Source organism: Chlamydotis macqueenii, chromosome 8 (assembly GCF_036417535.1).
Source record: "Chlamydotis macqueenii isolate bChlMac1 chromosome 8, bChlMac1.mat, whole genome shotgun sequence".
Taxonomy (NCBI): domain Eukaryota; kingdom Metazoa; phylum Chordata; class Aves; order Otidiformes; family Otididae; genus Chlamydotis; species Chlamydotis macqueenii.
In genome coordinates this window covers 35,116,597-35,129,685 of record NC_141563.1, presented here as the reverse complement: position 1 = coordinate 35,129,685, position 13,089 = coordinate 35,116,597, and the positions used below count along the sequence as shown (strand labels likewise).

General features: G+C 38.9%; 1 protein-coding gene across 6 annotated transcripts in view; it reads right to left on the bottom strand.

The window, feature by feature from the left end:
• Positions 1–13,089, bottom strand: part of PATJ (PATJ crumbs cell polarity complex component) — a 155,892-nt gene that overhangs the window by 123,375 nt on the left and 19,428 nt on the right. For all 6 annotated transcript variants that reach the window (XM_086753255.1, XM_086753256.1, XM_086753259.1 and 3 more), the window contains 5 exons: positions 11,821–11,923; positions 10,475–10,563; positions 9,087–9,225; positions 8,628–8,762; positions 2,360–2,436 (listed from right to left, as the gene is read on the bottom strand). In XM_086753255.1, the coding sequence (XP_086609381.1) occupies positions 2,360–2,436; positions 8,628–8,762; positions 9,087–9,225; positions 10,475–10,563; positions 11,821–11,923 (543 nt within the window). The remainder of the gene's footprint in view (positions 1–2,359; positions 2,437–8,627; positions 8,763–9,086; positions 9,226–10,474; positions 10,564–11,820; positions 11,924–13,089) is intronic.

Below are 13,089 nucleotides of genomic sequence, written 5' to 3'. Positions count from 1 at the left end.
GCAAAATAATTTTAAACAAATGTTAGAAAAATCTTTCAGATTCAGAACATTTACAACAAGGAATGTGGTGATTACGCACTATTAGCAGACTCCAGTATTATCCTATTCCCGAAGCCCGAGTGCCAATTTTGTTCAAGTTCAGTAATCCTGTATAAGCACAAAAATGCCACTATGTTTGACACAAATACCCAACCTGAATTTGAAAAGTATGACAGCTTAAGTTACTACTTCAGGCTATAGTACAGCCATCTAACATCTAGGATAAACCACCACCTTCTGCAGCGTGTTCCTAACATGGCTTGAAATACATGAGTCTAATTACCAAATCTGAATGCAAAGTGGATTATTTAAAGCAGTGACAAGAAATCCCTTGAGTATGTCTTCTTTTTTTTATATATTAATAAAATAACTCTGTTCACCGCCAGTTTTCTTGTAATGTTCTTCCTTGACATAATTGATTTATCTGCAACCTTAGAAGGTTATTTACTCCAATTTTAAATGTAATAAGGTGACATCTGGGGTGATCTGTGACACAGAATTGGAGTTTGCGACAATGAAGTTGAATACATTTGGGATGATCATAGAATCTATCCTATGGTTATAAGATTGCTACACTTGTTAGATTTAGAAAATATATAGCCTTGCAAAATATCAGGTAACTTCAGGTTCCTTTGGAAATGTCTAGTTTTAAGTTTATCTACAAAAGAACACTAAGCCTGCTTTTTCTTTTGGCTTAATTTAAAATGGGGCTTCCAGCATCTTGTTTTCCAGTACCTAGGGTATTTTTCCCAACAGACAGAATCCATTTCATGCCAGTTCAGTTGTGAGTAAAGGAATCAATGTCTGATAACTCCTTAGCTTGACTGCTCACACTTAGGTACCCGGCAACAAATACCACACGGCCATACATCCCGGTACAGACTTCCAGGGTCTTTTTCTGTTTCAGCAGGATCTCAGCTTCTTTCATTGGTACCACAAAGGGTGAGCAACATAGAAGTCAGGAGTGACACCAAGCCCTCTCTTCAAACAGCTTTTGCCTCTGAAGAGAAATACTTTTGAGAGATTACTTAAACCTGTGAGCACCTTCAGGGTGACTTTCTGGGAGCAGAGTGTAGGAGTGAGGATAGCGTGAAACAGGGACTGCGCTACCAAGCTCAAATTGAACTAAACACCGTTATTGAACGCAGCCAAGCAAGGCTAGAGGTAGATACAGATGACAAGAACTGGAAGAACTGAAAAATTACTTTCAAAATGGGATGCCACAACAGTTTCCTTCTATTATTTAAAAAGACCAATCATTAACATTTTCACTGCTGACATTTTACTGGCGGCAGCTAAAGAAGAATTAGAAACGGACGGTTTCACAAACTAAGCAGGTTTTCATCCTCTGTGGAAAGCGTGATAGTGCTAAGGGAAGTCATATCAGACTCCTGAAATGTAAGGATGGGAATACCAAGCAACTGAAGTGGGCAGCGAAACAGATTTATTGCATCATGTACATAATCTTACACAGACTTCAGATCTTAAAGGAGTGCTAATGGAAAGAAGAGAAGTGGGTTTCTCAAGGCAATTCTTAAAGCTACTTTAAATCTTCCAGTGAGTGACTGGAACGATGGCTACTGCAAGTAGTAAAAATAAGTGTCTCTAAATCAACTGGACAAGCCTTGCAAAGACAAACAGGGCATTTTCTTCGTGGTGGGGAGAATTTTTTAAGACTTTAGAAAGAACGTTGGCTGGAGTCTTTTATCTAGACTCACTGGCTAACACAGCACTGAAAAGCAGCAGTGAATTACAATTTCAGTCAACTCCTTATGATGATTCATCAAAGCAATCTTTTGCTTGGCAATTATTTAATATGAGCTGAAGAAGTATCTAATAGACACTGGCACCACAAACTTACACTACAGTGAATTACTTCCTGTTTTCCCAGCATGTTTTAAAATCATTCTTTCATTCTTCTAATAAAATTGTAAGATTCTTCGTGAAAGACAGGAGCTCTATCCTGAGCCTTTTTTTCCTGGTGCACCATGACACAAACAGATCGTAAATGAAATCTTAAAAATGCCACATATTTTAAGTGGCTGCTATGATGTTGATTTAAAAGGACGGTTGATTTTCTCAAATGACTGTTCCTGTCTAGTGTCTGTATAACAACAGTATCTATATAAACATAATTAAAAAAAAATACTCATCATAACACTCCTATATTTCAGCCTTGATGTTACGGGAAACAAAATTTATGCTACTGATCTCTTCCAAATACTAAACTGTTCTATAAACAGCCTGTAATGCTAAGCTCACAGACCTGTAATTTAAAGAAATAACATACATGAGTGTAGTTTATTGAAAGATAACATACCATAACTTCGTATTCAGGTCCCAGCAGGTTTTCCCACTTGGATTTCAGCTCATATGCTGGAGGGAGTGGGACTCTTCCTAAATATGAAAGTGAATATTAAATTTACAAGCATATTGTACATTCAAAAGTATATATACTTCCAAATATGTCAATAAAAATTCAGTGTAAATAATAGATTAGAGGGAATAATCCCAAAAAGGAAAGTGGATTAACCCGAGTCTATCAAACAGTGCAAATCAAAAACTGTCTTTCTAAGGAAAACAATGCAAAATGTCAGCTACTGGTAACGTGTGATTTATTCAACTGAGAAGCAGAAGAGGTGATGCTTACATTGATGAGATGTGCATTCTGTACCATATAATACTGTAAATAAATCATTCTTTCAGGCTGCAAAACAAATTTCACACGACTTCATAATTTGTTGCTATAAAAACGCTTGCCACTCCAGGGATGCATTATCTCCCACTAAAATGAACCCCCTTAAGAAGCAAAACACCTGACAAGATATTGCTGTTATCGAGGGGCTGTGTCAGCACAATGCAGGCATAGACTTTATTTATACACTTGGCAGGTATAAAGGCTTGTCTAGTTTAATTAGGCCAGTAAGTAACATGAGCTTTAATATAAGCTCCAGTTCTAAACCAGTCTTCCGTGGGAACTTGGCTATCTTGACATTTATATCTTTTCAGCTTTCTTACTTATGCAACCAAGGCAGTATTACATTCATGTAAGACAATTTGACAGAGCTAGACAGCATAAAATGACTGGCTGCCCTGCGTTTGACCTCATCCAGAAGCTCAGCGCACATATAAAGTTCCAAGCTGAAGCAATGTTTAACTGGTAAGAATCAAGCTCTCAAGCAAATTCCATCTAGCAGATACAGCAGCAGCAACTGGGGGCTGAACTGTCGAAAACTGGGTTTTTTTCCCCCCCGAATGACTGTAATAGTTTGTCAGATGTCTAGACAAGGCGCAGACCACTTAGTATTGCTGATGTGTCGGACTGAAATTTAGAATGTAAATCACAGCCTCACATTTTGCACACAAACTAACGAGTAAAATACCTCAAGGGGGGAATTTTGAAGACACCAGAGAAGCTCAGAGCCTACCTACTAGCAAAAGCCATCACAAATGGGATGTCAAGCTGCCTTTGCTTTTAACACCTTCGTAGACTGCAAAGATAAAACATAAGCTTTGCAATACAATCCTCATTACATCATTTTATAACTTTGAAGTTTTCCATTCATTAAAAACAAAGATCGAAGTTAACTTACACAACACCATAACCCATCACTGTATCTCTTCCACTCACTTTCTGTCATGCCAGACAGGCAAACCCTATCCGATCTGTATTGAGAAACCACACTCCTAAGAGCCTAACAACTGAGATCTCACTTGGAAATATCCAGAGTATCTTTAGCCTACAGGCTCAAGGAAATACTGATATTCAAGGATTCCAGCAATTCAGATAAGTATTTTCTGTCACCAAAAAGAAACTCCACCAAGAATAAAAACCTGGGTTTGTAAATACAGATCACAGTTCTCTCTGAAATAAATCTTTAAAAATAAACAAATAAATAAATAAATAAGGAAGATAAGTCATCCCAAAATTCTCAGCTGTGAGTTAGAGGGTTTTTTTTTTCCTCCATTTAAATTTCATTGAAGTTTCTAAGAAGAAATCTTCTGTTTGCACCTTGTTATCAAGCACAGACTGATCACTACCTTTTCTTCCCAACTGCAGTAAAAACAGAACACCAGTGCATTTTCTTACTCCTTCTATTTGCAAAAATACATAGGGACAGAAATTCTTTAGTCTTGTTTTCTGCTATTACAAAGTTACAGTGTGAACACACAGGACCTAAGCACCTGCGATCCCCTGTACAGCCAAATACAGATTTTAAGGTTCAGCAGGAGTAATGAATTTTAGTGTCAAGCTCAAAGTTCAGTTCAGTAACTGTAAGCTGTGTATAGTTGGCTGAATGCAGATTTTTTTTTTTTTTGTCACTTCCAAAACACATTACCAAAATCTATGAGTTGTTCAGAGCAGGTGCTGATGAACGTCTCCATTTGAAGTTTTCCCTTTTCTTTCTCTCAAACACTCTTTCAGGTCTTTATGAGTAACTTGCTCAGAACTGTGGAAACGTTGGCTGGAGGAATTTTGATTAAATGTATTAAATTCCAATGGTACCACCCAATTCAGTTAAAATGCTCCTTTTTCCCCAAACAGCTTTTTCCACATGGCAGCTAATAGGAATTTTCTTTCTAGTGTCTCATCCAGTTGGATTTCTCATGACCTAAACACATACCATGTCTTCTAGAATGTGCAAGGCCTCAGAAATGAAAACGCTTCCCAGGGACAGCTTTCATTAGCAACAACTTCCAACATATTTAATCTGTCCTGCCTGCACTTCCATACAGCTTTTCGTTTCTAATTAGCAACTGTCAAGAATAAATCACAAGTGTATTGGAAAAATAATCTTTCCTGATCAAAATCACTGTCATCTTCAAAATTGGGATCTTTTCTTCACAAAATTTCCTCCCAGTTTCACAACCTTGCTATACAAAGATGCGTACTGTGCTCTAGTGCACTTCATTAACGCATTACCTTTCATCTGCCCTGCTGTTGGGGATTTTTCCCCAGTCATCTTTAAGTGCCTGACCAGCATCATCCGATCTTTGGGTTGTGAGTACTGCTGCAAGGCAAAAGAAAGCAGTTCTGCCCAGTCTGCAGTCTTGCAGATGCGGCTGTTAAGTTAATTGGCTCTAGTCTGCTAGCAGAAAGTTTCGGGCCTCATGCACGCTGCATCCTAAACCGTATTGTCTTTGTAACAGAACTGCTTAAGCACGGTTTTGCCCGGCCAGAATTACTATTTAATACCTCTCCAGGAAAGACAATTTAGTAAGAATTTTGCACAACTGGGCTTACAAGGAAGTAATACATATTTTATAAAACATACCTTTCACATTAAACTTCTAACAGCATTTCCAGAGTTTAGTTGGAGCCTTAAATTAGCAGAATTTACTTTAGCACTATTATAATGAAGTACCCCTCACCACGTCCAAAATAAGCACCTATCTTTGGAATGTAAACCTGGTCATTAAATTCTATTCCAAGGTGAAATCTTATACATCGTATTTCAGTGCGGGTAAAATTTGCAACTAAGTATTTCAACTTTTTAACAGAGATGCATACACACATTTTATAGTTGCATAAAGCTTTTGCAGACCCTTGTAACGTAAAGTGGTTTTTCACTATGAAAAACCCTAGTTTAATCAAGCAGTGATACTTGCTTACCATTGCATAAGTGCTCCTGACTCAGTTTCAAAGCCATGCCCCTTGCATTTCCCTTTCATTATCTTGTATTCTCCAGGGTAAGGAGAGCTTGGATACATAGGAGAATAGAAAAATTTTGTAGTACATTTGCTATGTGATGCACTGGGGAATGCGGTGCAGATATACCACACTGTCTCTGTAAGGAATCAGCAAGGGTCCAATCAGCAGCTATGAATTCCAGGCAACGAAGTCCTTGCCAGACCCAGGAGCATCAGCACCATACGCCACACAGCTCCAAAAAAGGAGCTAGAATCGAAGGGGAGCCACTCATATACATACAACGTACAAACTCCTTTTGAAACCAAGGGCTGTGGAGCATTTATGGAAAGGTAGTGGATCCACAAAGAAGTTTGGGTCTGCTATGGAAAGGGCTCAAGAATACCGCTGGATCCCAGCTGATTATTAGCGGAACAGGGATCTCTAAGGCATATCGATAACACACCCTGACACTAACAGTTTGTTAATTCAAGCCAGGTAAAAGCAATTTTAGTTCCCAGCATAAACTGATCCCAGCATTGATACACCATATTTGCACAGCACTAGGTATTAGGTAACAAATTCCTCAGAACGTTCTCTTTGCATCAGGGCAGATGTCTGCAGCCTGTGACACAAGATAACCCAACCCCGAGTAGTCAGGAAATGACTACAGAGACATTGATCACTTTGGTAGAAAAAAAAATAATTTATGCACAGAAAGTTCCACAGCAAAAAAAAAAAAAAAAAAAAAAGGACTGAGTAAGTGACACAAGACAGCGTGCATTGCTCTTTCCTAGCCCCTGTCATAGCGAGTGTAAGTCCTCTTGGCTCTTCTGCCCCTAAATACATCCTACTGCTGAGTCCTTAAATTATTCATCCATCGTAACTACAAATCAATAAATGTTTTTCCATTCATACAGCTAAAACAACGCTTTGGTAACCCCACATCTCAGCTACTCGACCACCTTTGATTTGGCTTCCTATTTCTGGGAACATGCAAAAGTCACAACAAAGGATGTCTGGTTATAAGGCTTGGACAGAAAAGTGAAACAGAATGGAACATAGGAACTGCTATATTTCACTCGTTTCCAGGTTGTCTTTAATACTGACAGATCTTCCACAACCATAGCACAATTGTTATTCATTGACAGCCATAATTTAGAATCCTCTATTACATGTACATATCTTAGAAACTACAAGGCATAAGGATAATTTATGCTGACTTTAACACAAACTGTAGAAATTCACCCAGAAGTCCCTGTAGAAGAGCCCAGAAATCTGTAGGGGAATTGAAGCACGCCTTCTGGAAAGGCCTCCAACATTGATTCAGAAGTTAGCTAAAAACCAAAGCAATCCATGCCTTTGGGATCTGTCCCTATGTTCAAGTGCCTTTGCTGTTAAAAACATGTGCCTAATTTGAACTCCTGTCCAGTTTCCGATTCCAGCTATCAGGTCTTTACATCTGCTATGCCTTTGCCAGAGCAGAGATTCTCATCCGCCTGCACAGACGCGCAGTCGACAATTCCCAGCTCATCTAGTAAGCTCAGGACAAGCAAGCCAGAAATTACCTATCTAGAGACGAAACTCTAGTTTCCAGCAGTAGCATTGGAGGAAGCAGTATGCAACAGTATTAGTACCACAAAGTAAATGAGTTGGGTCTGGGAACCAGTAGACAATGAACCTCTCCTTGCTGCTAAGTGTGGAATCTCACAGGAGGTGGACATAACTTGTGCTAGACTTCCCACTGTCCTGTCCTTGCTGCTGCAGCCACCTCTGGTCCTTCGGCAAGCCCTACTTGGTTGAAACTCCTGAGGGAGAATGCTGCAGCTCAGTTGTAGGAGGCCACGTCAAGGAGCTTGGAAGATGAGTGAGATGAACCACAGGAAACCAACAGAATATTTTGAAAAGACTCCACAGATGCAAGAGCCCAAGACCTGCGAGGGCAAGAAGATAGGTATGACTGTGGTAACACTAGATCAGGAAGTAAATGTGAAGTCCCAGGAGTTCCATCTCCTGATGCTGTTCACCTAGCAATCCGAGTCAGGGCCCTGGCAGCAGAGGAAGATGAACAAACGTTCTCCGTCAGGAGAAGACGGCAGTCAGGACATCTCAGGTCATCAGGGTAGAACCAGGGCTATAGAGAGGAATCAGTGAGCTGGAGGCACTCAGCTCTATAAAGCTGATGAGATTCATTCCAGAATACTGAAAGGGCTGCACCTCCACAGCCTATAATCTACAAAAAGCCCCCCAGAATAAAACATGGCAGTTGAAGGAGGATCACTAATAACTGTAAAAGGGCAAAGTTTAGGCAAGGAGGAACATCCAGATAATTACAGCCAGTTAGTCTCACCTTTGGCCCTCGAGAAATGATGAGATACTTCCTCCTGGAATCAATTTCTGAAGACATAAATGATAGGGTGGCAAATCAGGAACAGGCAATATAGATTTGCCAAATAGCTGACCAATATGACTGCCAAGATAGATATGTGGATGAAGGATGTAATACATCTCAACTTTACTCAAGCTTTGGACACCATTTACATCAGGATTCTCATCTGGAAACTGAGGAAGCATGGGCTTGATGACTGATAAAATGGCTGAAAAGTAGATGGACCACTGGGATCAAAGAAGGCTTTAACCAACGGCTTGACAGCCAGTTATGAGAGAAGGTCAATAGCTACGGAGACCAGTATTATCCAGTATCTTCTTCAGTGACCTCCATGATTATACAGAATGCACTCTCTGCAAGCCTATGGGCAGTGCAATATTCTGGGGATAGGGTGGGGTGGAGGAGTTGACAGATCCAACAGGGAGAGCTTTACTTCAGAGGGACCTGAATGACAAACACTACAGAGCAAAAGCTAAAGAAGGAATAAGCCACGACAGCCCATCAGTATCGAAAATAGATTAAAGACAATTTCAAAGACTCAGAAGAGATGCTGCAAGATATCCTATCCACCTGGTTTGTGTAGACTCTGTTTCTTTTCATTTTGAAGATTGTCCTTCTGCTCTTGGTTTTCCTCATTCTTACTGTTCACACTAGTTTCATTCACGGCAGCTCCAGGGGACATAAAGGTTGGAACAGTTGGCTGCACTGTGAAAACAGATTAAAAAAAAATATCAGATGCTGCAAAATATATGAGGTAGTAACACCACCTCACTAACTATTCCTATTTTTGGAATTTTTTTTTTTTTTGCTACACAGGAGTTTTGAACTCAATTTTCCTGAATCCCTCATTTCTTTTTCTTTCCATTCCCCTTTAAGTATCTCATTTTCTACAGTGTGCCCTTACAAAATCTAAGATCATGTGATATCTAGTCCTAATTCTTAAATTAGGTAACTGTACATTGAGTGAAAAAGAAAATCAGCTGCTTAAAAAGGAAAAAAAAAACCTAAAACAAACCAAAAACTAATTACCTCTAACTGAAGGTCTTTCTGAAGAACTAGCTGAAGAAGGTTTCCTTCTAAGTAAGGTAAGGCGTACAGTCTGTCCTGTGTTACGCAATGCCTCTACCACTTCTTGGTTGGTATAATCCTGTATATTAACTCCATCAACCTACAACAAGAAAATCGTATCATATAATAGTAATCACATTATATTCTTCAGCTGTACCATACACTGTAAGCAATATCCACATTATTTTGTGCAGAAATCTCAGGGTTATTCACTCAAGACAGTAGTATTTGCAAAACAATCTCATTAAGTCAGTTACATTTCACTAATTAGATAATATTTTCAAAATGCATTTTAAAAGGAAACACAACAGTGATTTCTTCTGTCTCCATGGGGCAACCACAAAACAGAATTTACTAAGTGTGCTCTGATTTTCCCCTACAATTTTTTTTTCCTTACAAAAAACAGCTTGAAGAGTACTGTGGATGAAGCTTCCCAGCAAGAGTAGTTAACCTAGAACTCTGGTCAGTTCATTATTCCTGTTAGTTTTCTCATGGATTTCTAACATGCCCCAAACAAGCCCATATACATAACTTTGTATAATCCACACTGAACAGCCCAATTCCTACATAAATTCAGATATTTTAATTTACACCCAAATTACTCTGTTCACGTCACTGTTAGATCACACCTCAATAGGAGCTTCTCCTGTAAAGCTGCAGATAAAAGCACGAGGTTGTATCAATTTTTGCTCTCACAGAAAAGCTGACTTCGGAAGGTCTGGCATAGCACACATTTTAAAGGTAACTTTAAATCATATCTCTATAAATATTATCTCTTAAAACAAAAAGACTGTGTAATTCCTTCCTGCCTATACTGTGAATGCAAAACTGGCAATTATTCAATTCACTGTTATACAATGGTTTTTAATTTTTCTACACATAAAGCTTGAGTTTTTAAACCTAAATTGTGACTATTAACATTCTGATTGTATCCACACCATGCGACACAGTCATTCAGGACCATAAACAGAGTGCCACGTCTTGCAAAATCTTAACCATCCTCCAACCCCATTCAATTCAAACAGAAGCTAATGCTGCTCATCTTTACTTCAGGCCAAAAGCCAAGATTCTCCACGCTGAAACATTTTCATCTAAATGCTTGCCTCTTTCATAGTTAACTACTATTTACTACTTCTTTGAATATAAAATAATACTTTAACCGCAGCACGCCAAAGCTCGTTTCTGTTACAAATCTACCTAAACAAATACGAACCACCAAATTATTTCCTCTGCAAAGCAGAGAAGGTTTAATTAATTTTAGAAAGTCTTTACTACATGTTCTTTTGACACCGAGATGTGCAATGAAGTATTAGTTCTACAGCAATATATAAGCATACTATTTTACTTACAGCAACGATTTTGTCATGAACATGAATTTGGCCGTTGTGGTCAGCAGCACTACCAGGTATTATATTTTTCACGAAAATCCCTGAAGGTTCTGTCGGCAGGGGGAGGGGAAGAAGAGAAACAAGTCACTACATTAACCTAATTTGTTTCTTTTCTTATTAAGATTATAATTACAACCTTTTCCACACACTTGTTCTGTCTGCAAAGTTATGACTCTTTAAACCACCGACACTTGCACGTTACCACTCACATAGCTTGACATAGAATAACTGAGGATCTCTGATGGAAAAACAGCACTGACACAACCACCTGTATGTACACTGACCTCAATTTTTTTTCCCTTAAAATGGCTCACAAAAGGCTACCTCCCCCATGGATTCATCTTTGTGCTTACCCAGGTTTTAAACCACCATCACTTAAATCCATGCTGCATTTGATTTCAGTAGGACTACCTAAGCTAAAAGTAAAGTACGTGCTTAAGTACTTTGATCAGGACTTCAATCATCTTCTTACAGCTAAAGAATTTAGTATTTTAAATGTTAATGAAAAAGGATTTTTCTTAAAAAAAAAAGAAACATGGAAATAGAAAAGCTGTTCTTTGTCACGTATCACATTTTATTATTAATTCTAACTTCTAATTAGAATAAGGAAATAAAACCAAAACAAAACCAGTAAAAAACCCAGCCATCAGTTGAAACAGTAAGTAACCCTTCCCTTCCAAACTCCCGCAAAATATGAGATGCTGATCTTTAATTCTAGTGAATCTTGACATTTCACCTGCCCTTTTCTGAACACCAACCTTCCTCAGAGACCTGCTCAAACCCCTCTTTTCCCATTGCCTGACACGTGCTTCTCCCTAACCCAGGTTCCCAGTGCTCACTGCACTGGCCTGGGATTCCTGACTGGCAACACAGGAGGACGTCCTGGGAATGAAGATTCCATGTCCTCATGTCCTAGCACAGATACTTTAATCTGTTCCCAGAGTTTAGACAATGAAACAACCGTGTGCCAAAGACAGGTACATCACCTTGGGAAGGTGGCATACACATCAGGCGCAGCTAAGATTCCCTGCATCTCCTGACTGGCAGAGGGAGGGACTGGTTAATCTGACTGATCATTTCCAACAGCTACAATTCATTAAATAATCAAAGTTGCATGTTGAGCTATTTTGTACATACTGAAGATGCCACTCAAAAGTTAACACAAAGTGGGGACATCTGATACTCTGTTTATGAAAATCTTCTTAAAATGTGCTAAGTGAATTGTGCCATATATGTACCACAGGGGCAAAAGAAGGAACAGTGTGGACAGGAACCCACTAGACTTCATTAAGTCCTATAGAACTCACCTGCATCACACGTGCCAGCATATCCAACAATTGTTATTCCCAGGCTTTGCCCATTCTTTTTTATAAGTTCAACATCATAGGTCTCCAAAAGGTTGGTATTATCCTATAAAAAAAAAATCACAAGATAGTAAAAAAAACCTCATAATTTCCCAGTACCATTACCATATTGCAGGTTAAGATCTTCAGAAGCGAGTAGTGATTTGATTTTCCTATTTTAGGAGGGATCATATTTGCAAGAGAGATATACCCAAGATTTGCGGAAAACAAGCTGTCACCCAAACTCATTAGTTGCTTTTTAAATTCTTTCCTAATACTTTCTCCACATACCTGTCAGAGGTATAACATTTATATTTTATGGAAAAATACTTTTGCTAGACTGCTTCGGGGCCATTTCCCTTTGGATTCCATATCCACTTGGTAACAACAAACTTCCCAAATAATCCCAGAAGATCACAGAAACCCTGAACTCCCTCAGAATTTCTTCTCTCTCTTTCACGTTAGTTCTGATAAACAGTGTCATGAGTTCACTTGCCTGAGCTCTTTCTGCTGGACAGTTAAGAAGCAACTAAACCTGGTATCACATCATGCATTTGTCAGAAAAAGTGATGCTTAACTCTCCTTGTTATCACCTACTAAGGAGGTGAGGGGCAGCAGGAAAGAGACCTCGAAACAGAGACAGGTTCAATGCCCTGAAATGAAAGAAATCACGTATGCACATAGTAGGCCCATCTCTTCTACAGAAGCAGTTGCCTGCTTAAAAGCAAATACGGGAGACTAGAGTAGGTGTTGGAGCCTATCGCTTGTTTTTATGCTAGATACCAAACCACAGAACCATTCCAAAAGTCAATCTTACACACATCAGCTTAACAAGTTTGGTATGATCTTGTTCATATTTGAACATCACCAAACTGCAGAGAGCACTGGAAGCTCCCAGGTTGTCTAAGGCAATGGGAAGCAAAAGACTCATTAGTTTGCATTCAATAAAAATATATTTTAAAGATCTAACAGAGGAAAGGAGAGTATTCGTTTGTAAATGCTTTATTTTTGAACTGTTATGACAACTTCTTATAACAATACTTGAAAACAGAAGCACGTAACATGACCTGTTCTCCAAACCTTCCACTTACTACAATTACCAAAAAACCATAAAAGCCGCTAGCTAAGATTACAATATTACAATATGACCTGACCTTACACTGGAGAAGTATATGGAAAAATGTTCCCACAAAGCTGGCCTCAGTCTACTCTGACAAGTGAAAATCAAACCTG